This window comes from Vombatus ursinus, unplaced genomic scaffold, assembly GCF_900497805.2.
Source record: "Vombatus ursinus unplaced genomic scaffold, bare-nosed wombat genome assembly UNPS02000749.1, whole genome shotgun sequence".
NCBI classification, from domain to species: Eukaryota; Metazoa; Chordata; class Mammalia; order Diprotodontia; family Vombatidae; genus Vombatus; species Vombatus ursinus.
Window position 1 is genome coordinate 23295116 of NW_020940527.1, and position 25538 is coordinate 23320653.

At 38.4% G+C, this 25538-nt stretch overlaps 1 protein-coding gene across 6 annotated transcripts in view; it reads left to right on the top strand.

The window, feature by feature from the left end:
* DNMBP (dynamin binding protein) overlaps positions 1-25538 on the top strand; it is a 108109-nt gene that overhangs the window by 18550 nt on the left and 64021 nt on the right. For 5 of the 6 annotated variants that reach the window (XM_027859355.1, XM_027859364.1, XM_027859371.1 and 2 more), the window contains 3 exons: positions 12070-12225; positions 14301-14423; positions 18763-20802. In XM_027859355.1, coding sequence (XP_027715156.1) covers positions 12081-12225; positions 14301-14423; positions 18763-20802 — 2308 coding nt within the window. In that variant the 5' untranslated portion in view covers positions 12070-12080. Of the gene's footprint in view, positions 1-2221; positions 2243-12069; positions 12226-14300; positions 14424-18762; positions 20803-25538 lie in introns of those variants that run through there. The other variant, XM_027859380.1, reaches the window with a different exon arrangement.

Here is a 25538-nt window from a genome sequence, read left to right on the forward strand (position 1 = left end):
TACCCTTGTCTGCTGCCTCCTTTCTCAGTACATTTTCTTAGATCAGACTAATCCACTTACTTGAATCCATTTAACCCACTTGATTGGGGTTTATTTTTTTATCATTACATCAAAGTCAACTTATACCCATCCCCTTTAAGTAGACTCCTTTAACATGGTGTAATAACGATACAGTTCTCAAGAGTTGCAAGTGTCATCTTCCCTTGTAGGGATGTAAACAGTTTGCCCTTATTAACAACATATTGTATCTTTCTGTCCCATTTGCCTCAGTCATTTCTAAGAAACCGGAGTATTAGAGAAGCTTCTCATATCCTTTTTACTTTCTCCTTGAGAGACAAGTTTGTACTTGTGAATATAATTGGTTGCCTCAGGGATGAAAAGAAACATGGTACCTACTTGTCAGATCTCTGCAATAGGTCTTTTGGTATCCTTAGCTCATGGAAAAAACTTCCCTTGTTCGCTACCATAAAAATTGCCTGTTTCTGTATGTCTTCATACATCTTCCTGTGTGTAAAAGCATGTTATTTATTATGCTACACTTCTAAATTTCACTTTAATTTGTTTATGCTATAAGAAATATATTCAATGTAGACCTGAGAAATTGATAGTAGTATAATTTGTGTAGTTAAATTTATGTGCAGCTAAATTGCTTAGCTCAGACCCTTCCAGTATATTCACTCATGACTCAGAAATTTAAACTTCACCTGTAATTTGAAATGCATTCAAGATATATTACATGAAAAAAAAAGTTATATTGCATGTAAATTTCTGGGTACCCCTAATCTTCTTCCCCCTCATGAGAATCTTAGTTTCATCCATTTGGAAATTTAGCTCATTAATAAAATTTTCTTTAGACTGTATGAAGCCTGCAGCTCATTGTTAAGAGAAAGTGTGTCAGGTAGGCCCTATATTTGTTTCCTGGGTTAATTGAGCCAATCTCTTTAAATATGGATAGACTTAGATTAAGTATAACCCATTCCTGGGTGATTATGCATAGAGGTTAAATCTCATCAGAGCCATATCTTTATTTTCAACCATGTGAATCCCCCTCCCATACTGAATCACCTTTCTCTATTCTCCTTCCAGAGAACACAAAGTTCCTTAGGGGAAAAAATGGGAGAGATGGGGAGCAGAGTAGAATCCAGTATGAACGCTCTGAAATCATGTTAGCACAAGCAAGAGAAGATTATGTTTTCTTTAAAAAAAATTGTCCCTTAGATTAGGATCCATAAAAGTTTCATACCCTAAGATTCAGCATTATCATCTTACTTATTTTAAATTCCATCTCTAGAGAAGTAGTGCCCTTCACAGATATGCCTTCGCAGAAGCCAACCTAGGCCTTTGTCTTCTACCATGTCTAGAGGCAGCTTTAGAAAACATGCTCAGACACTGGTCAGGGGTCACTTTGGCCTCCCCACTTAGCATATGTTTGACATAAGCAAAGCATGTTGTTATATAAACTGCAGAAACTGATGAATCCCAAGTACTTATTTTATTGAGGTCATTTTCCCCAGGCTTCCTAATGTAGTCACAATAGGAACATAAAAGAGCTTTTCTCCCCACAATTCACACTAAATCAAATTGTGTGAGGTGGAGTTAAAACCTAGATCAGGAGAGAGAACTGGGGATAGAAGGGAACTACTGCTGGAACACAAACAATGAATATTAGTCGGCTGAACAGGATGGTCTATGGCCTACTGGTTTCGGTGAGGAGGACTTTATTGAGAAGAGTAAAATTTTTGCTGTTCCTCTACAGCAATTCCCTGTGTAATTACCTGGCAAAGACAAATGATCTTCTGTCCAGAATGAACTCCAGTAACATAAACTAGAGGAGGAAATGTTATTTTCCTTGCTTCTCTTATTTCCTTCCAAAACCAGATTTAGCCTTTATTTCCTGACATTTCCTGTCATTCTCTTACGTTAGGAGGAGAGAATGCTCCCATCAGGCCAAAACTCTAAGGTCCTAAAGAATGTGAGAGTTTTTCTACCAAGGTTGCAAAAACAAATTTCTTTTGGAGAATTTATTTTCTACCACAGTGTTGTTTATAAATAAATACAATGTTGGTCAGTCAAATATTCAGTGATCTCTCTTGACTGCAGGTGCTTATGGTTATAAGGGTTTGAGAGAACAAATAGAAAGATGGTATAGGATTTTACACTGATTTATGTGGGAGGCATCAATATAAGGTAACATCAAAAGCAAAGAAGGAAGAAAGTAAATAAGCTTATACCAAAGGAAGAGGTAAGAAAATTTACCTCCCTCTTTTACATGGAGTTGCGTGATGAATGGGTGGGTGTCATTGCATATACCATCAGACTCATTTGATCGGGTTGTTAGTTTTGTTGAATGCCTTTTTTTTCTTTTTAATTTTTGATACAAGGGATGATTTCTGGGGAGGGTGAGAGAATTTGAAAATGAAGATTATGTAAAAACAAAAATTTATTTTTTACTTGATCAGTGATTTTATTGGCATTAGGGAACCAGATTTTAACAAAAAACAATGTATATCAGTGTACTTTGGCCTCCAATGTACAGTTTTAAAAAGTTGCTTAGGCACTGAAAAGTGATACCTATGATGTGTCACAGGCAGCACCTGAAGGCTTATCTTTCTGTTTCTTTTGTCTAGTTTATGGGGCATACCTTTTGTAAAAGATGTCAATAAAAATTTTAAATAATTTAAAAAGAAATAATCTAGCTGGCAGTTACTTTACAAAGAATAGAAAGACTCTTTCTGAAATTTTTGTTTGGTGGCCTAGATTACTTTCTCACTTCAGATGTCGAGAAAAGGTATTGCCATTACTTTCTGAAGGAATAAATATTTAAGGTGTTTGTACTTTGTGATATATTCCTAATAGCAAAAAGAATCAGTCAGCCTTTTAAAATAACAATCACATTCTGATTTCAGCAAATTTTGCAAAAATGGCATAGCTAGAGAATGAAGTTTCTTTTTTCTTTTTTTTTAGGCAATTGGGGTTAAGTGACTTGCCTAGGTTCACACAGCTAGTGTCAAGTGTTTGTTCTGAAGCTGGATTTGAACTCAGGTCCTCCTGACTTTAGAGCCGGTGCTCTATACACTGTGCCATCTAGCTGTCCCTGGAATTTCTTTAATATGTTACTTAAACTGCATGTTGAGAGTTACACCTATTAGCCGGCCAAGAAGATCTACTTCACATTGAATTGAGTGCTTTTGAAAGGAAAGGACTAAGTGAGTTAAATGGCTGATTGGTGGAGGAGGGAAGGTTGTAGACTAATAAGTACCCTGGAACCAGGTTCACCCTTATAATTTCTGGAGAAAAATCTCTTACAACCCTGTTATTCTTTGTTTTGCACTAAATGACCCTTCTCACACTTAATTAGTTTTCATTTAAGAGTAACTGTTTAATTTGACTAAGACACCTTATCAAAAGAGATTAATTCTCCAGCTCATAGATTACACCTCCCCTAGGTTTCCCAAAAAGCATCAGCTCCCTCTGACATCCACAGCATCCCTATCATTACTAGTCTTCTTTCTCAGATGAATCTTAAGGTAGGAAAAAAGAAAAGTAGCTTCTCCATTAACAACAATAACAGCAGCAGCATGGAGGTGCCTGTTCTAGGGGCTGCAAGTAATGCTAAGGATCACTGTTTTTTTTGGATTTAAAGATGACACATCCAAAGTTTTCATTCATATAACTGTATCTTTACTTTGCTCTACAGAAAAGTAGCCAATACAGTATTCTGTTTGACTTGCCTGTGAAAGGAAGATTTTGACACCAAATTTTTAAAAAAATTTTATTACTAAATAAGTACTTATTTAGCACCTCATATGTGCCTCAGGCACTGTGTGCTAGATGCTAGGGATAAAAGTTTAAAAAATGAAATGATTAGTTCAAATCCAGCCTCAGACAATGACACTTTCTAGCTGTGTGACCCTGGGCAAGACACTTAACCCCAATTGCCTCACCAAGAAAAGGCAAAAAAAAAAAAAAGAAATTATTAAATCTCTCCTTACAAAGACCTTACATTCTAAAGGGGGAGGAAACAAGCATATGAATAAATATATACAGTATAAATATAAAATTAATAAATACCACTAGATAAAAGGTAATTTTAGAGGGAGAAAGAAGATTAGTGCGGAGGACTATATAAGGCAGAAGATGATATCTGAATTGTATCTTAATGGAAGAAAGGGACTCTGAAGGTAAGGTAAAGGAGGGAGAACATTTCATACTTGAGGGAAAACCAATAAGGTCAGAGTTGGGAAAAGGGCTAGTTTGGATAGCTAGCAGCCAAAGAGAGAAGAGGGAGTAATTTTCAATGATAGAAAGGTAGCAGGCTGTGTAGGATTTTAAAAACCAAACAGCAGTGTTTGTGTATATCTTATCTTAGAGGCAATAAGAAGCCACTGGAATAGATTGAGTAAGGGGTTTCATGGTCAGATATGCCTGTAAGGAAAATTGCTTTGGTAGTACTAATAGTAGTAGCAGCAATATCAAACACAAATAGAACCGGGGCCATTAAACCATCCATCAGGATCTCTTCTGGTTGAATATTGACTTGGAAAACTACATATTAACATTATCTGTGTTCTATTGTATTTTTATTTAATATTTGCCAATTGTATTTTAATCTTGTTTTGGTGCTTGGGAGTGTTGTGGATCAATGTGTCCTAGGGGCAGTGTATTTGACCCCTCTCATGTATAAGATAGACTGGAGTGGTAAGAGACTTGTGGCAGGGAGTAATATTTGACAGTTGATTGGATTTGTGGGGTAGAAGGAGAGTAAGGAGGCCAGGATAATGCTAAGATTATAAACCTGAGGCCCTGGAAGGATGGTGGTGTCTTCAACAGAAATAGGGAAGCTTTGAATTGGGGAGAATTTGGGGAAAAGATAGAGTTCAGTTTTGGAGATGTTAAGTTTAAGATATCTTTTCTAATAAAACAAATTTGATAGGTAGTTAGGAGATATAGAACATTGCCTTAATAAATGCTTGTTGAGTTCTGATAGATGGATGGTTTGATATAAACCATGAAAAGCTTCTCCTGGCAGAGATGTGAAAGCCTTGAAGAACAACAGAAATAATCTGAGAATTGTTAGTAAAAAAAGATTTTTTCTCCTTCAGAGAGTTTTCTTAACCCCTTAACCTGCTGGTGGTGGTGGTGGTGGTGGCGGTGGCGGTGGCGGTGGCGGTGGGTGGCAGTGGGTGTGGCTGTGTGTGTGTGTTGAAAGAAAATCAGGGGTCGATCTTTTTTATTTCCTTTTCTGAAACAAGCACTTAACACTGCAGAGGACACTAAGCACAGATTTCTGTGTAACTTTGTTTTTCTATTTCTAAAATTTTTCCCTGCTACTTATAAACTGCCCAGAACTAATTAGCTACATCACAACAAAAATACAATTAGTTCTAGGCAGAGATGAAGGATTTATAGTGATCTGAATAAGCTATACTTTTCAATTTAATATGCTAAACCTGATAATTTTATGAGCAAGTCAAGTTATACATGAGGCATATTTTTTTTGTTTTAAAAGAGCTCTAGAAAATAAATATATATATTTCACTATTTCTAATAAAACTTTATAAAAATTTTTCCTTCCTAACCTATCTATGACTTAGCATTTAGAATGGTAAGAGTAGGAAATTCAGTTTTGTGTCCATGATATATCTGTTCCTGCCTTTGTTCACTTTTTTTTCTAAAGCAGCATTTTATCCAATTCCAGACCCTTTGGATAGCAGGACCTAGAGCTACTTATGAAGCTATTTGATCTCAGTCACAAGTTTAGAGTATATGGCCTCAATAGGATTAGCAGGAATGTGTATGTCTGCAGTCTTTGGAAATATGTAGTATATCTATACTGAATAGAGGAATTGTTGAAAAGTCTCTGAAGCCTCCTACCACGTTGTTTAACTCCTTATCTGGAAGGAGGTCTGGCATTTACATTTTTAAAATTATTTCTTTGGAAATTTTAGGGGTTATTATAAAAAGACTTAATCATTTCAAACCAGCATCAAGCCCTTTGGGAATTTTAAGGGTGGGCATCCTGGCCTTGAAGGAATGGCTAGAAGTAAAAGAATATATCCACAGAAATGAGTAAGAGGAAAAATTGTTCCAGCCAAGTCTGTGGGATAAGAGAAGTCCAGAATTAGGAGTACTGTGCCTAGGAAACCAAGAGGTAGAAGGAATTAAGGTAGATAGTGTTCATCAAGTGACATTTACTTTGTCAGATGGCAAACAGGAACTCTTCTCTAAGTTGAGGGAATTTTCATAGGAAGATATAACTTTTTAGAAGGGAATCTTCTAAAAGATTTTAAAAGATTGTATCCATTTGGTAGGTAATGCAGGTGATTGAGGGCCAGTTTTCATTTAGAAAGAAGTGGTGCAATAAGGAATATGAAAAGGAGGACTTGTCCCAATAAAAAAGGTATCCCAAGAGAGAGTTTCTCATAATAGGGTCCTGGATAAGAAAGGATATTCAGCAAAGAAACATCTGATTAGTGCGCTCATCTTGTGTCTCCGCAGGAGGTTTCATGCTTCTTTTGTTGCTGACTGGCAGTGAGTCACAGGGGAGAGTGAGGCAACATCAGTTCTATGATTTTAAGGAGCTGCCTGCTTCTGGGTGTCTGGGGAGCGGAGTGAGTCCCAGGGAGAAACAGGTGGCAGGCAGTGAAACTACAGATGGTATTTAGGGGCTTTTCAAAGAACAAAATGTCCCAGGTGCTATTTGTCTCAAAGGTGATAGATAATGTAGATGGGGAAGATGTTTTGGGAGCAGTGCCAAAGCCCCACCTTGAAGTGTTGCCCCCTTCCCTCAATGGTTTCCTTTGTCAGTTCTCTCTTTCAGCTTCACTTCCTTTATGGTTCCTTTCCTCTCCCCCTTATCAAAATCTGATGTTGAGAAAGATGTGGCAGTTATTCACACTAATGTGTAAGTGACTATGAGCATGAAGTATTTACCCCTTCTGGGGAGTTTGCTCTAGCTGTGGTTGCAGGACTCTGCCCGGCAGGGAGGCTTGTTCTAGGCAGCACAAAACAGCTTTCCTGTGTGTGAGAATGCTGCCTTGGCCTTCCAGTCTCTCATCTGTTTCAGCTTTTCTGTCCTGCCCAAAGGGAGGTGACTGGGCAGCCTCCATCAGCCACTGTAGTTGGTGGTGCCTCTTACCACCTTGTTGGGGCCTTCACACATCCCAAATGTGAATGATGACATATACCTTTTATTTTGTTTGTAGCACCTAGAGATTGAGATGAATTTTGTGATAATATCTGGGGGATACAGCCATTGCGGTTCAGCTTCCTGACCTTGCACATGAAATCACTTCATTTATAGAAGTCTTCAGCTATTTTGTAATTGTAGCAACCTTCTGGGGTGTATATTCATTTGGGATTATACACTCATTCCAGGAGGGCAGGAAGTCATTGTTAAGTATTGATTGAACCATATTCTCCCTTATGCTTAGGTCATTTCCCAGGACAGAAATAAGATTCTCAGGGAGAGGTGTTTTAACCTTTGTTTTTTTGTTTGTTGTGTTTTTTAAGGCTACAGCAATCCTGGCCAATGTACTTGGTCAGTAAGAGTAGATGCCCAAAAGGGCAGCAAGGTGGCGCAATGGATAGAGCATTGGTCATGGAGTCAGGAGGACCTGAGTTCAAATCCAACCTCAGACACATAACACTCACGAGCTGTGTGACTCTGGGCAAGTCACTTAACCCCAATTGCATCACCAAAAAGAAAAAAAAAAGTATATGGCAAGGTGCAGTTTGTTGCAAACAGATGACTTGAGGCTCAAATACTTTTTAGAAGAACTAATATTATTAGTCCTATGCTAGAGTATCAGTTTAATGTAATGCTTCCTGAGAGATGCCTTCTGCTAAAGTCTGGGGGCTTTGTAAGGAGGAAAATAAATTCCTGCCTAAGTTTAGCATTTAAAAGTTGTTGCAGTGGTTTGTAAAAAGGTAAGCCCTGTGTAAAAATAGTTATTACTATAATAAAATAATATTACTATAATTACTATAATATAATTACCATAATTACCTGGAGGTAAAACTTGGGACAACTTCAGCCCCTTCAGAACCCTGTCAAAAAGTAAGCAAAAAAAAAAAAGAAAAAAAGAAAAAAAAAGAAAGGGGAAAAAAGAGACTAAAACCTCTATGAGCAGCTGAAATAGCTTTTACTGCTCTGTGAAAGTTACTTCAAACACTAAAGTCTTGCTCTTTCTCCCAGAAAAAGTATTTAAGTTCATTCTTGAAGTCCAGTTTGTTTTTATTTATATAAAAGTATTTTGAAACTTGTTTGGTAACAAGTAGATAAATTTGTAGTGGTAAACTACCAAGAGGCTATTAAGAGGTAAACTCATTTCGATAAGAAATAAGGAGAAATAGGAACAAAAAAGCCATCAGAATTTGCAACGTAGTATACTAGGAGATCTTCATAATACTGAGTCTTAAAGAAAAGATTACATGTAAAAAAGCAAGAATGTGAATAAAACATTTTAAGAAAATTTCCATCAAATTTACTAAAATAAAACATGTTTTGACACTAGAAGCCTTCAAGTTTCAAAAGGTTTTAGTGTCTGGAAAATTCGTTTTTGCCAGATGAGATTTCACTGTAATACTATGTATTAAATTTATAGGTGCCTGCAAAAATGGCATTTTCTATATCTAATTGTAGTTTCTATGGTTAATAAAATTGTAGGAAATGTCTTGATGGGGAAGAAAGCAGAGAGATGTGGGAAATGTTCCTCATAGCCCCTTTCTTCCTCTTCATTCTGGGATATGAAGTCAAAGATAATAAAATAAGTTTTCTTTCTATTCTGAAATTTCTTTTTAAAAAATTCAGTATTTTATTTTTTCTCCAATTACATGTAAAAACAGTTTTAAAATTTTTTTTCCAAATTTTGAGTTCCAAATTCTCACTCCTCTCCCCTTCCTTTCTCTTTGAGAAGGCAAGCAATTTGACATAGGTTATACATGTGTAGTCATGCAAAACATATTTCCATATAGGTCATGCTGTGAAAGAACACTGACCAAAAAAAACAAAAATAAAGAAAGTAAAGAACAATTATCCTTTGATTTACATTCAGGCACTATCAGTTCTCCTCTGGAGATAGATAGCATTTTTCTTCAGAAGTCCTTCAGAATTGTCTTAGGTGATTGTTTTGCTGAGAATAGCTAAGTTATTCACAGTTGATCATCATACAGTATTACTGTTACTATATACAATGTTTTCATGGTTCTGCTCATTTTACTTTGCATCAGTTCATGTAAGTCTTGCCAGGTTTTTCTAAAACCATCATGCTTATCATTTTTTGTAGCACAGTAATATTCCATCACAATCATATACAACTTGTTCAGCCATTACCCAATTGACGTACATACTCTAATTTTCAATTCTAAAAGAGCTGCTATAAGTATATTTGTACATATAGGTCCTTTTCCTTTGTGTCTTTTATCTCTTTGGGATACAGATCTAGTAGTGGTATTTCTTGATCAAAAGGTATGTATGATTTTATAGCACTTTGGGCATAGTTCCAAATTGCTCTCCAGAATGGTTGAATCAGTATACAACTTTACCAGCAGTGCATTAGTGGCTTAATTTTCCCACATCTCCTCCATCATTTGTTATTTTCCTTTTCTGTCCTACTAGCTAATCTGATAGGTGTGGAGTAGAGTTGTTTTAATTTGCATTTCTCTAATTACTGATTTCATTCTGAAGTTTCTTGCAGATGACCCCAAATCTTTTCTTTTAAGGAGCTTTTAGATCAGTTTTGAGTTTAAGGTATACCAACATAAGCTATCTTACCCTAATTCCCCAATAAATGTAAATAGTATGATGTCCAAGGTTTAATTCTATAGTTTCCGATTCAAACTGTTAGATATTTCTTTTAGACACTTGAATGTATGTGCTTAACATTTCCCCCTGAGGTTATAAACTACGTGGTAAGATGTGGGTCATACTACCTTACTGTCATTAGCTCTCATTAAAAAGGCTCTGAAAGACCTTAGCTTTAATCTTATCTGACTATATACATGTAGATATTGTATTGGACAATACAATAAGGCTCAGTTACTTGAGTGGAATCTTAGGCACCATGTAAAAGTAGGTTACTTGATCAGTTAGGGGTTCTTAACCTAGGGGCTGTGAACTTAATATTTTGATAACCGTGTTTCAATATAATTGGTTTCCATTATGCATTTAAAAACGTTATTCTAAAAGGGTTATTCTTAGGCTTCATGAGATTGCCAAAGGGGCCTATGACACAGAAAAAGTTAAGAACCCCTAAACTAGATGATCTCTAATGCCCTTTGCAAAGATAAATCTCTTTTATTTCTCTCTTTTTCTAATATTGAGAGTGACATATATGCATCGGGATACTAAACAATGTGATAATCATATTAAGAAGCTTAGTACATAAGGGGCAGACACAATTTCCATGCACACCCCACATGTTTTTGTAATATTTGTAAAGCATTTTTTATCTGGATAGCATTTTCTTAACCATTTTATAGGTTTACCTCTTGACATTTCTTTTTTTAAAGGCTCAGTTACTTGAGTGGAATCTTAGGCACCATGTAAAAAGTAGGTCACTTGATCAGTCAGTCAGCAAGCATTTTTTAAGTGCCAGGCTTTACTAAGTGGAGAAGATACAAAGAAAGTTAAAAAAAAACAACCACCACCACAAAAAAAACAAAACATGATACTTACCCACAAGGAGCTCACAGTCTAATGGAGAAGAAAGCATGTAAACAACAACAATAATAAAAAACAGCCAACATTTATATAGCACTTACTATTTTGCCAGGTACTGTTCTAAGCTCTTTACAACTGTTATCTCATTTGATCCTCCTAACAACCCTGGGAAGTAGGTGCTATTTTTATCCCCATTTTATAGAGGAGGAGACTAAGGCAAATGAAGGAAGCCCAGAGTCACACAGCTAAGTATCTGAAGTTGCATTTGAACTCGGGTCTTCCAGTCTCCATCCCCAGTATTTTATCCATTGCACCACCTAGCAGCCAACTCTGTAGATAAAAGATACATCTATATTGTAAATACTTCCCTCTCTCAGAGAGAAGGCACCAGCATTGAAGGGGACAAGGAAAGCCTTCCTGCAGAAAGTAAGATTTGAGATGAGTTTAAAAGGAAGCCAAGCAAGGCAAGAGATGGAGATGAGAGAGCATTCCAGGCAGGGGAGACATTCAGTAAAATGACACAAAGTCAAGAGATGGAATATTGAATGTGAAGGACAGCAAAGAGGCTAATGTAGCTGAAGCCTAGAGTACACAGAAGGGAGTAAAGTATAAGGAGACTAGAAAGGCAGGAAGGGTCCAAATTATGAGTGCTTTACGAGCTGAGCAGAAGACTTTGTGTTTGATCATGGAGCTAATAGAGAGCCACTGAAGTTTATCGAGTAGAGGGGGTAACACATGCTTGCACTTTAGGAAGATCGCTTTTGCATCTGAGTGGAAGATAGACTGGTGTGGAGAGAGACTGGAGACAGGGAAGCCCTTCTGTCTGTCCAGATATAGGGGTCCTGCTTCTGTTTTTCTAAATTGATTCAGTCTATGAACCGTTTCTGGTGAAGCGCAAACCTACATTAACAGGTATCTCTTCAAACTCTCATATGTATGCAGGGGTGGGGAACCTGTGGCCTTGAGGCCTCATGTGGCCCTCTAGGTCCTCAAGTGTGGCCCTTTGACTGAATCCAAACTTCAAAGTACAAATCCCCTTAATAAAAGGATTTGTTCTGTAAAACTTGGACTCAGTCAAAAGACCACACCCAAGGACCTAGAAGGCCATACGTGGCCTCAAGGCCACAGGTTCCCTACCCCTGGAGAGTATCTATTGCCCCCCGACTTTACAAGGGCAGTCATTGAATCCAATGAGAAAAAGATCTTGAAAGGTTAGCACTCTGTAAATATAAGTTACATGTGATCTAGTAAGAATCAGCCTTGTTATTACGGATGTCCCTCAAAATAGGACAATGACATCCACACATCTCATTGACTAACTCTTGGACTAACTACATTATCTAAAGGTAGTTTTGTTTCTGTGACCTTTTCAGTTTCCAATAGGACTGTTTTTTTTATCCTTTCAGGTTTCTAAGCCATGGAACCTGGCTCAGTGGTTCGTGCTATCTTTGACTTCTGCCCAAGTGTATCAGAGGAATTGCCCCTGTTTGTAGGGGATGTCATTGAGGTGCTGGAAGTAGTAGATGAATTTTGGCTCTTAGGAAAGAAAGAGGATGTTACAGGTAAGAGATCCACCACTTATATACCATAGACAAAATGGGTCTAACTCCTTTCCAGATTATAATTTAAAGTGAAAATTGGGGGAGAGGGGGAAGAAGGGAGAGAATTTGGAACTCAGAAGTTTTAAAAATGAATGTTAAAGACTGTTTTTATATGTAACTGGGGAAAAACAAAACACTAAATAAAAGCTAAAAAAAATGAAAAATAGGGGAAGAAAGCTCAGAAATGAACAGTAGTACCCTATATTCTTATAATAGTACTTACTTTATTTGAAAAGAGGACTCTATGAGAGGCAGCATTATTTAGGGAAAGAGTGCTAGCTGTTAAGTCAGAGAAATCAGATTCATACCCACTTTTGATACTTGCCACTTCCGTGACCCTGGATAAGTCACTTAACCCCTCTGGTCCTGAGGGGTTGAACTAGAAGGCTTCTGTGGGTCCTTACAGCTCTAGATATGTGATCCTATATGTCAGTGAGGATGAAACTCTTATATATCCCATATCCATCTTCTATCATTGGTAATGACTTAGCTGTTTTCTTTAAGAAGAGAAGTTTGAGACCATTTGATGCCAACTACCCCCGTTTTCCTTAATTTCATTCACCCTTATCTCCTCTTTCCTTCTCTTTTGCCATGAATTCTTTCTCTTCTGTAGTCAGTCCTAACGGCTTCTCTTTTCAGAATCTAAATCGCTTTTCTTCTCAAAACCTGGTCTCAGATTCGGAAGGAACCTTAAAGGCTTTCCAGAAAAGCCTTTAAGAAAAGTCTAATCCACACCTGAATAAGAACCTAGTCTATAACATTATCAATAGATGGCCATATAGCCTTTGCTTAAAGGCTTCTAGTGAGAGAGGACCCACCCACTACTTATTAAGACAGCCTATTCCACATTAGATAGATCTGATCGAGGAAGTTTCTTCTTACGTTAAGCCCAAATTTGTATCTTTATAACTTTTACTGATCATTCCTTGTTCTATACTTTGGGGCCATGAGAATAAGTCTAATCCTTCTTTCATTGTGCCAGTCCTTCAGATCCTTGAAGACCACTAATATATTTTCCCTATAAGCCTTCTCTTTTCTGCTCTAAACAATCTTAGTTCCTTTAACTAGTCATCTTCTGGTGTGAATTTTAGGTCTTTAACTCTCCTGAGTGCCCTCCTCTGGATACTCTTCAGTTAAATGTCTTTTCTTAAAATGTGATGGCTAGGACTGAATAGAGCATTCCAGCTATGGTCTAACCAGGGTGTAGAATACAGTGGTAATTTCAACTCCCTGGTCTTGGATACCATGCCTCCCTGAATGAAGCCAGAATACACTCTTGTCTTTCAAATGCTCTGGGACTTTTTACTGACTTTTCGTCAAACAGCACCTCCTAACTATGATCATTGAGTTACTTTGTTTATCTTTCCTCATGCCCTCATCTCTTAAAATAATCCAGTCTTTTTTTATTCCAGTCAGACTGACTTGTTTTTTTATTCATACTGATCATTCTTTGTAAATTGACATTTAGCCTACTTTGCTCAAGTTATCTTCCATTCTGGAAGTAGTTTCTTAGTTTCCATTCACCAGGTTGCATTACCCTAATAAAAATCAGATCTGGTGTTTCAGTAAGTCCTCATTAATAATGAAGTACTTAGGGCAGCTAGGTGACGCAGTGGATAGAGCACCGGCCCTGAAGTCAGGAGGACCTGAGTTCAAATCCGGCCTCAGACCAAACACGTGACACTTACTAGCTGTGTGACCTTGGGCACGTCACTTAACCCCAATTGCCTAAAACAAAACAACAACAAAAAAATGCTGTACTTAATAGATATGTATTTTCATTTGAATAATTAACCTCGTATATATTTTTCTTTCCATGAGTCTTGTTTAGAGTAGATTTTGAAGTCCTTGAAGACAGACCCTTTGTCTTCTGTGTTATGTACTTACCTTATGCTAACAGTGTTGAATAGGAGCAGATGCTCAGTCATTGGTTCATACTGAAGTCTACATAGTCTCAGGGGAAAAGCGTCATGTGTTTTTGCATGTCTTTCAGGAAAAGATAAGGTCACACCTGAAGTTTTTGTTTCTATTTCTAGGACAATTCCCTAGCAGTTTTGTGGAGATCGTGACCATTCCCAGTATGAAGCATGGAGAAAGACTCTTTGTCTGCATCTCTGAATTTGTATCCCAGGATATGGATAGTCTCTCCCTCCATCGAGGTAAACTGTGACCTGAGGGATAGAAAAGACTGCTTTAGCTAAGATGAAGACAATTCTTCTTAGCTTTGGTGACTTACGCTAGACTTTCCATGTTTAAGTTCCCAGGCTGGAGCTAGGAAGACCTTCTGTCATGGTAGAGAGAGAAGTGAGATTCAGGGGTTAGACAATGCATAACAAAGCAGTCTCATTCTACTCTTCTAGTTCCTAGGTATTGTTGGAGGTCTTGTTTCAGATTGAGCTCTTCCCACAATCACTAGGGGCTAGTGTGAAATGAGTAATTTTAAGAAGCTAATTCTAGCCATAATCTTGGATATGTACCTGCAACTTTTTAGAAACTAAACTGTTTTGATTTCTTTGAACTTCTAAACATGGAATATAAAAAAATTCAAATGAACATATTTGAAATGAGTACATTTCAGCACTAACCATATTCTATGGAACATTTTAGCCAGTTAACGTGAGAGTAATATTAGAAATGTACTTTAATGTTCAGTTTATTTGCGACAGTAATAGCGGTGATAAATGATAAGAGCTGGCTTAGTGCTTTAAGATTCATAAAGTACCTTTTTTATATTTCTTCTTGATCCTCACAATAATGCTGTGAAGTAGATACTAAGTGTATGATGATTCCTTTTTTTTACAGAAGAGGAAGCTGAGTGTCAAAAATTATATTGCATAACCAGTCAGCATCAGAGACAGGATTTGAACCCAGGTCTTTCCTGGCTGCAAATCCATCAATCTTTCTATTGTACCATATTGTCATAGAGGCAAAGGAGAGTTCTAGATGAAGTACTTGAGGAAAATTTGAGGGGGGGAGAGAGATCCTTTTAGTTTGTGACTCAGGGAAGAGTTTAAAGAGGAGTTGGCATTTGAACAGAGATGGAGGAAGAGAAGGATTTCAATGGATAATGAGATCTCAGGGCCACTCTGAGGCATGCCTCCTTTGTGGAGGCATAGATGTGGGAAATGACATCACGAGCAGAATGGGTAGCTGCTAATGAGCTCCTTGGCCAGGAGTGTCAGCTCCAGTCCTAGCCTCTTTGCTTCCCTTAGTGCTGCAGGGTACATATTCTTCCTGACTCATGTTTGCCTTCTACACCACCTCCTATCCAGGAACATGCAGGGCCTTTGCTTATCGTGGCTTCTCAGTATTGTCATCTAAAATTTACTCTGGAGTGTAGAGAGCCTGAGAGAGAGCAGCATGAAGGAAGGAAGTCTGTGAAGGGGCATTGAAGGCTCAGTAGAGTGGGTCTTACCTGCCAGGCTAAGGGACTGGCAGCTTGTGGCATAGACTCTGAACCTCGATGTCCTCATCTGTGAAACAAGGCTGTTTGGGAGATAGTCTTAGGACTGCAGCCGCTTGTTACAAAGAACTTGGAAAAAACATGGACATGATTCATTTAACCTTATCAGTTTTTTTCTTTACCAACAGACATTTGAGTTGAATGGATTTCCTTTAAACATAGTTCTTGACTTTTTCTAACTCAAACATTTAAAACACTTGCCACTTTTGCTCTATAGTCTTCTGAGGACTCGTCATAGGTTTTAAATGTTTCTATGTAGAGAAGTATTTCCTTGAAGTGAAAATAATGAGAGGATTAGACTCAGCAATCTCTAAAGTCCCTTCAGTTTCTAACATTCTGTAATTCTATGATCCCAGGACCCTCCTGGTGAATGATAGCGGTGAGTAAAGAGAGTTGGAAGTGTTAAGATCAGTAACATTTAAATGCCCACTCTGTTCAAAGTACTAGAACACGGTACTATTAGAAAATAGATCATGAGGCTCCTAGAAAACATGCATTGTGGGTAAAGTAGTTTAGGATAAGTGTAGTTTAGGAAACTGATACTTATATATGAATATTTTATTTGGGATGTGTATTTAGATTTTTAGGATTTAGAGGAATTCGTAAGTAAAAGTTTTCCTTCTAAAAAGAAAAAAAGCCAATGGGTTTATGCAGTATTTACCATCTTGTGAATGCTTTATGAATATAAAAATAAACAGAGCCCCTATATCTTCTTGGGGGAGTCAGATTCTGTGGATAATATCTATAAATCCCTTTCTTTCCTCAGAATCTGAAATTGATTGTTATTCTTATTACATAAAGCCTTTAGGTCATAATACCCATTTTTTCCTCATACTATTGCCACCACTCACCCACTCATTTCCCTCTCATCCCAGTATTGCCTACTAGCACTACTTTGTTAGCCTGTCCCTTCTTCCTTGAGTGAAAAAAGTCTTTGGTAGAGGGATGCTATGGGCTGATAAGAATTATGGAAAGCCCTGAGGCCTCTGCACTAGTTCATGCTGCTTCTTTTTAAACTTTTTCTTCTTTCCCTTCCTCCCAGAGAGGTCAGTAAGATGGATGGGAATAGCTAGAGACTGTAACCTTCTTCTGAAGAGTAAAATGCTCCACCCTTGGACCTCCAGCAGGTGTCACCGATCCCTCCTTTATATTTTCCATAAGCCTCCCATTGGCTGTGGAAAAATCAAGGTGTTTTTGAGTTCTGCCTTTAAACACAGAAGCTAACCTCACTTTCTGCTTGAATATCAAGAGCTGGATTAAGCCCTAGCTTTGGGTGCCATTGATCACTGAACACACAGGGAAGAAAGAAAATGAGAGGGAGAAGCAGGAATGAAAAGGGAGAAAGAGAAGGGAAAAAAGGACAAATGTGGAGAGAAATGTCAATAGTGCTGCCAATAACCATTTCAAAAGCCCCAGATTACTTGTCCCCAGCGTAGGACCTGTTTTGCAAGTCTGGTGACACCTTAAAAAATGGTACCTTCAATGACAATTACCAGCCAAGCAAAGTGACAGTTTCCTTCATTGATGCAGATCAAAACCTTTTTTTCTGTTTTACTTTATAATAATATATATTATTTGGTGTTTGTTAAGTTCATAATTTGAAAAATGAAAACAGGAGACTAAAGAAATAAAATTAAATGCAAAAAAAATGCCTGGAGATTTCAAGGGGCTTAATATGAGTCAAAAGTAAAGACAGCCAGCAAAACTAATGTGATCTTATTCTGCATTAGTAGAGGTATGATGTCCACATTGGGGTTGGGGCTAGTGTGGCTTTACCTTACTCGGACCATATTGAGAATATTGTGGTTAGCTCTTTGCAGTATTTTAGGAAGAACACTGATTAGTTAAAGAAAGTCCAGAGAAGGAAGATGAAGATGATGAGGGAAATTGAAATCCCATCATAGGAACATCAACTAAGGGAGCTAGGGATGTTAAACCTTGAGAAAGACAATGGTGAGTACATGAGTGCAGAAGTGTCAAACTCACTGGCTATGTGACCTTGAGCCAGTCACTTTTCAGTAGAGAAGGGAATAGGAAGTACATTTATATAGTGTCATCTATGTTCCAGGCACTGTACTAACGACTTTTACAAATATTACCATTTGATACTCAAAACAAGCCTGTGAGATAGCTGCTATTATTGTCCTCATTTTACAGGTGAAGAAACTGAGGCAAACAAAAGTTAAGTGATTTGCCCAGGGTCACATAACTAGTTAGTGTCTGCAGTTGGATTTGAATTTAGGCCTTTCTGACTTGAGGCCCAGCCCCCTTTCCACTATACTATGTGGCTTCCAACTGTGTACATACAAGATTTATTTATAGTGTTTGTCTCTGTGACTGTATCAGGGTAGGGAACTCTCAATGTGGAAACTACCTTCACTGATGCTGACCAGCAATTTATTTGTATTTTATAGCCTTAGAGAACTATCTGCCTTTTCACCATTTCCTCTCTTCATCCTTTCTTCTTTCTTACTTTTAATCTTTTTTGTCAGAATCCACATCCTTTGCTTTTAATAAATGGCAGACTACAGAAGTGGAAAGTGATATACTCTGAGTCATAATCACTCTGTTAGGCAGTTTTACTTAACTGTTTCCAAGGAATAATCCTTGATGTGGGTACTGTGTTTTAGGTCTTTGGGGAGAATTGTTTCTGTCAAATCAAAATATCAGCTTTATAAAAATCCATTTATTATGCCCCATTCTCAGTTTTACCACCAACACATTTAGGTACAAATATCTTCTTGCCAAAGGTTTCAATTTTGTATTAGGAGATCCATCCTGGGCCATTTCCTAGGAATTTAGTTACTGAACTATCATAAATATTTTGCTTACATATAATTTACATCATAATGCATTTTTACCTTTAAAGTAATTGAAAATGCAAACTCCCAAAGACATTGTTATAAAGAGATTCCAGTATATTCACTCGTTTAAGATTCCTAAAGCTTCTCTTATGTTTAGTGAATGTGTACTGAAGATGTTCTCTAAGGATGGTCGTAGCATAGTCATTATCTATTTTCCTTCTCCTGCTTTAGGTGACCTGGTGATTCTAGATGGCCCTCTTAACTCCAGCTGGCAAGAAGGTCGAAGTTGCCAGGGGACCAAGGGCTTTTTCCCTTCGTCATGTGTACGAGAACTTTGCCTTTCCTCCAGAAGCTACCAGTGGGAATCTCAGAATACCCTGCTTCAGATTCCTGAATATTCAATGGGCCAAGCCCGGGCACTGATGGGACTTTCTGCTCAACTGGATGAGGAGTTGAATTTCAGAGAAGGGGATACAATCACCATTATTGGCATACCTGAACCAGGCTGGTTTGAAGGGGAACTTGAGGGCCAAAGAGGTATATTCCCAGAAGGTTTTGTGGAGCTTTTAGGACCCTTGAGGACTGTGAGTGAACCAGTAAGTACAGAGAACTCAGGATACATTATTAATGGTGGGTTAGATGTATCTCAAGAGGAGAAGGGAGGACCAGAGGAGGATGAAAATGAATTGGGGGCTTATGGTATTGCCCTCTATAAATTCCAAGCCCTGGAGCCAAGAGAACTGGACTTTGAGGTGGGAGACAGGATCCAGATTCTAAGGACGTTGGAAGATGGCTGGCTGGAAGGAAAACTGAGGGGCAGGACAGGCATCTTTCCTTACAGATTTGTAAAATTGTTTCCTAGCACAACAGTGGGGGAAGCTATAGATATACCCCAGGAGAGCAATCAGAATAAGAGTCCCATGGCTCCATTGAGTAACCCGGAGACTTCCTTTGTAGTCCATGAGGAAAGGAACAAGCTTCATGATTGTGATGTAGAAGAATCCACTTGTACTATCTCTGAAACATCTACTTCATCTCTGAACCATCTGACTTTCGATTGTGAGGAAGATAAAATTCTTCTCCACGAAAGGGAGAGTGTGGGTGAGCTTCTAAGAAGCCCAGAAAGAGGCTGTGAAGAGCCTCTTAATAAAGGCCTTCTTAATAGCAATTCCACAAAACCAATCGATTTTGACATTTTCTCTCGGACTCCAATTCTTCTTCAGCCCCCAATGCAGAAAAACCTACATTTGCACACTATAAAAGAGACACAACTGAATATGGAAGCAGCAGAGAGCCACCAAAGTTCAGAAGGATGCTTTGACACTCTTCCTTCAGAAGCAAAGGACGGGGATAGCCCTTGTGTATTCATCAGAGAAACATGTTCTCTGCCCCAAGCCCTTGGGAGTCTATTGAGCCCTCTTCAGAACACCTCTGCAGCTTTAGGCTCTGGGCTATTAAAGTCCAGTCAGCCAAGCCCTAAGCTCAAGGATGGGGCTAGCAGGACTAAAAACCAGCAACACAAACCCAGAGAGCATTCCTCCAGCTTTAGCAGTATATCAGAAGGCATGGAGGTACATGCTGGTCTGCAAGCCAAGGGAACTGTCACTACAGTACCAATCCTTCCACAGGGAGAAGGCAGTACTGATCTGGATTCTAAATTGACAGAGCAGTTGGCACAATTTGAGAAGAGCCTTTCTGGACCTAAGGCAGAGTTGGACAAGAAAATATCCCGGCACTTTTCAATCATGGATTTTAGCTCTGAGAAGGATATTGTCCGTGGTTCTCCCACACTAATAACCCAGCACGAGCCACCTGGAAGGCGAAAGGTGCTGAGGCCGCCACCTCCCCGCCCTTGTGCTCCAGCATCTACTCCTCCTCATTTATTGGTGAACCAGAACCTGAAACGTGAATCCCCATCTTTTTCAATGAGGCCCTCCCGTCCAGCTCCTCTCCCTCCTTTGGCACCACAGAGGATGAATTTAACATCAGTCAAATTCCGTCCTCCTACTCAGCCTCACTGTGATACATTAGAGAAAGAGAACTCTAATTATCCGGACAGGACTCTGGACCCAGACTCGCAGTGTTCCTTTCTGCTTGTCAGAATTCAGGAAATGGAGCAGGATCTGGAGGAGTTTAGTAGAACTCGAGAGGAGCTAAGCCTGTTGCTAGAAGAAAAACAGGATGAAGAGCTAACGGCAGGGATGTTGGACAACCTGGAGTTCTGTGACTATCACATTGAAAGGCTGAATATGGAACTCCAGCACCTTCGAGGTAAGGAATACGGAATTGAATTGTCATATTTATTTCATGATACACTCATGTAAAAAAATTAGCTGGGCTAACTAGGGATATGTTATAATTTCTCACTTAAAAAGAACTGTTACTCCGCTATTTTAGTTCTGGTTCTTTCAAAACTTAAATTGTTCTTAACATTGTCCTTCTAATTGGAGGATCCTGTGAAAGTGACTTAACCTCTCTGAGCCTCAGTTTCCTCATAAGAGTGAGGAAACTTGTAAGGAAATTTTTTTATAAGGGTTTTATTGGTATGCAAGTTATTCTTGCCTACATAGGGCTGTTGTGAGGAAGGCTCTTTGCACACTTCAGAGCACTGTATGAATGAGTTCTTTTTATTAGCTGTGACTTGGTAGTTGACTGACTTCCTTTAGCCCTTCATAGAATCTCAAGACTGATTATCCTTTCTGGTGAGTAGGTCCTTTGCAGACCAGGCTATACATCAAAAAATTGCTTGCTGGAAATGATCTTTGCTGTCATTTACTGAGGTTGAATTTCCAAATAAGCCCTTTAGAAGCTGTTTGTTGACCTGTAGGTATAGGAAGGGAGAGGCCTGCAATGCTAGTAGCTGACATCAGGTAATATTTTAGGTTGTGAAGCGTAAGCCAGTTGGTTATACTTACCCTCAGGTATGGACAATGGAGAAAGTTTATACTACCATGCTCAAGTATACTTGTTCTAGAAAATTATAACTTAAAATAATAGCACAAATTATATAGCTGCCTACTATAAGAGAGGCAGAAAGTCTGGCTATGGCATTTACTTTCAGTGGCTTCCTAGTACCTCTGGACATGATCCTCAGTTTGGCATTGAAAGGCTTTTACAATTTAGCTCTAGCCAGCATTTGAAACTTATTTCACATTACTCCCCTTCACACCCTGTACATTCCAGGCAAACTGGTATACTTGCTGTTCTTTGAATTCAGCTCTCTGTCTAATTTCTCTCTGGCACCTATGTCTAGATCATTGTTTTTATCATGACCTCTAATTGTGGGTATTCTGCAAGGCTCTGCCCTTGTTCTTCTCTTTTCTGTCTGTTTTCTTTCACTTGCAGATGACTTCTAAATTTTTATGTCTAGCCCTGTGCTCTCCAACTGAGCCTCAATCCTACCTGTTGTATATTTCAGATTGAATGTCTTAGAGATATCTTGAACTCAGTATGCCCAAAATCATTCATTATTTTTGCCTCCCTCCTACCCCCAAAACTCTCTTCTCTATCAAACTTCTTTCTGGCTGAGGCACTGGAGTTCTTTCAGTCTGTCAGGTTCACAACCTCCTGATCTATTCTGTAATTGAGCAACATTGCTGCAAGTGAAACAATCTTGTTAGCCTAGACTTCTCCCATGCTCCAGGCTATCCTCCACATAGCTGCCAAATGGGTGTTGAAACTCAGATCTGACCATTTCATTTCCTTACTCAGTCAACTCTAGTGGTTCCCTTTTGCCTCTAGGATCAAATATAAACTCATCTGTGGTTTAAGGGCGTTTTGATTTTACTCCTCTTCTTGCACTCTGTTATTTAGTCACTTTGGTCTTCTCTCTGTTCCTTACATTCCATCTCCTGTCTCTCTGCTTTTGTGCTTACTATCCCCCATGCTTGAAATGCACTCCCTCCTCATTTTTACCTCATAGAATCCTTCTTTTCAAGATGCAGCCAAGGCACTACCTTCGACGCAGTTTCTTCCCTGATTTCTGCAACAGCTAGTGTCCTCCCTTCTTAACTACCTTTTATTTATATTAATTTTCTGTATATTAATTTTGTATCTAAATGTATATCTACCTGTTGTCTCCTCAATAGAATTTAAGTTCCAGGAGAGCAGGGATTTTTTTCTTTTTCTTTCTTTTTTTGCCTCTGTATCCCTAGTGTCTAACATAAGGCTGGGCACACGGTAAATGCTTAATAAATACTTGTTGATTGATTAATTGAGTGAATGATTTTTAGAGAGATTTCTGTTTAACTGTGGTAGTTTGTAGGGATATTTTTATCCATAGAACTAGAACCAGGATCTAGATTCAAAGAACCTTCTCCTCAAACCATAGTTGAGAGACATTGATAAATTCTTACTCTCTAATTCTTATTTTTCTGGACTCAACTACTTTTCGGTTTGTTTGCATTTATTAGTGATAAGTTACAATTCCCAAATTTATAGGTTATTTTTCATTGATTATCTTTTAGGTTGACTACTTTCTAATAACATTTAACTTGAGTCAGCAATCCTTGGTACACTTTAGCACTCAGGACAATTGCTATTGCCAAATTATTCAACCCTTCCTGCTCATGAATTCTTTTTTTTTTCCTTTCCTTTTCATGAGTTCTTATCCAACATTTACTCACTTACCATTTCCCACCCCAGCAAGAAGCATATGCTCAGTAATTTCCTTATCCCTATTCCCTAAACACACCAAAAGGAAAACAGTTGATACTTTACTTAGAACACCCAGATGCATAGAGAGGCAGGTACCTTAATCAACTCGCTAAACTGCCTCCAGATCACTAAGTAGGATGAGTTACTTTTGGTAATGATTCCTCTAAGTATTCTTATCTGTGAGGTACAGTTTCTTGTTAGCTTCCATGATGACAGGTTGTACTTCATACCTTGAAATTAATTTGGGGATATTTCTTCCTTTTGGGACTATAGTGTTTCCTACCCTGTCTGAAGAAATGGGAATTCTCACCCTCAAGCCCCAACCTGGTGACACCCTTTACTATTTACTCCATTTTCACTGCCATAATATCTAGTTTTTACCATGGATTTGTCTAGCCATGCTGTTGCACCTTAGTGTTTTGGAATTCTGCTCTCCAAGGTGGAAATTTCTGTCTTCACGCTATTTAGTACAAATACTATGCCATGTAAATTTTTTTCATTAGTCTTCTCACCTCCAAGAAATGTTGAATCATTGACTGAATATTCTGGTAAAATGGCTGAAGTCAGCATTCATTTCTACCCACATGACTAGAATTTTTTTGCACTAAACAAGTGGAGAATCGATTACTTCCAAGGCTGGCTTAATCTAGCCAGTGTTAATATTTCAAATTATTTTTAGCTGCTAAGTAAAGAGCTAGAGTGAAGGTGGCTTTTCAAGTACATAAACTTTACTTTTGATTTGCATTCTTATCAGTCTCTTAAGTCTTTAATTTCATCAAAGATAGTGTAGGGCATATAGTAGGCACTAAGTAAATACTGGTTGATTGTGTACCATCTCTAGGTTTTCTGTCTATAACCACATCCAATCTGACCACATTCATTTTTACACCTTTAGCTCACAGATATGCTATTTATACTGTCTTCTCATCTGAGAACTCTTCTAGGCACCTAGCAACACAGAGAGCCATGCCAGATAGGGCAAGAGTGGACAGATCCAGAGCTTTTGAATGGGTTTGCAGTTCTGTAGTCCCATATTGCTCTGGGAGCAATAGTGACTGGGCTACCTTCACAATTGTACCAGAACATGCAGGGACCTAGTTCTGCAGCTGGTTCCCAGCTCTCTTTCACAGGCTGTTGGTGTAAGGTATGTCTTTGTCATCTCTAAGTAGAGGATAGCAAGGTAGCCTCATGCTTATGAGACTTGGAGAAGTGATTACATATCTCCTTCAGCCTCTCTGAGGTTAGCAGGTGTGGCCAAATCACTGTTGCTTCTTGGGATCCTATGAAAAGCAGCATGAGGTAGTCCCTAAAGCACTAGACTTAGAGAACTATCCACCTGGGATAAGAAAACCTGGGTTCAGATCTCTCCTCAGATATTTAATAGCTGTGTGATACTGAGCAAATTGCTTTGCCTCTCTGTGCTTCGATTTCCTCATCTCTTAAATGAGAGGATTGGATGCAATGTCCTCTAAAATCCCTTCTAGCTTTAAATCCTATGAGTTCTGGAGAGTCATGAAAATTCTTTTGTACCTGCATATGCCAGATTCCCTATTTTATCCCCTCCCTACCTCCCTTTTTCCAGTGAGAAAATTGTTTTTTTATATGCTATATGGGAAGAATTAGGGAGTGTTTAAAAGTATAATATAAATATGTTAGGTGGTAAAGCATAATTCTGTAGAATTTAAAAGGATGATAAGGTCCCAGTTGCCAGTCAGTAGACTGAGATCCACAGCCATGTTCAGATGACACTGTTTCTAAAATCTGATCAGTGTTTTTGTTTTGTTGTACTAGAAAGAGCACTGGATTTTGAGTCAGAGGGCTTATGTTCCAATCCTGGCTCCGCTGCTTATTCTGGAACTTTGAGCAAGTGACTTCATCTGACTCTCAAGGAGTTGGAACTGTGTGGTTTCTAAGGCTGTAGCTCTATAGATCTACCCCTAAAAATATATTCAGAATATAAATACATAGGGCAGCTAAGTGGCACAGTGGATAGAGCACCGGGCCTGGAGTCAGGAAGACCTGAGTTCAAATTCAGTTTCATACTTACTAGCTGTGTGACCTTGGGCAAGTCACTTGACTCTATTTGCTTCTGTTTCCTCTTTGTAAAATGAACTGGAGAAGGAAATGGCAAACCACTTCAGTATTTTTTGCCAAGAAAACACCAAATGGGGTCATGAAGAGTCAGATGAGATTGAATGAAATAGCTGAACAACAAAAATATAAATATGTATTGCTATAAGTCTAGTGATCCTGTAAGCTGACTTCCAACTCTGTAGATTACTTCTGGCGTTAGCTTGTAGATGCTTATAGTTCAAAGATAGGATGCCCTTGGAAAAATTGTATTTTGCCTT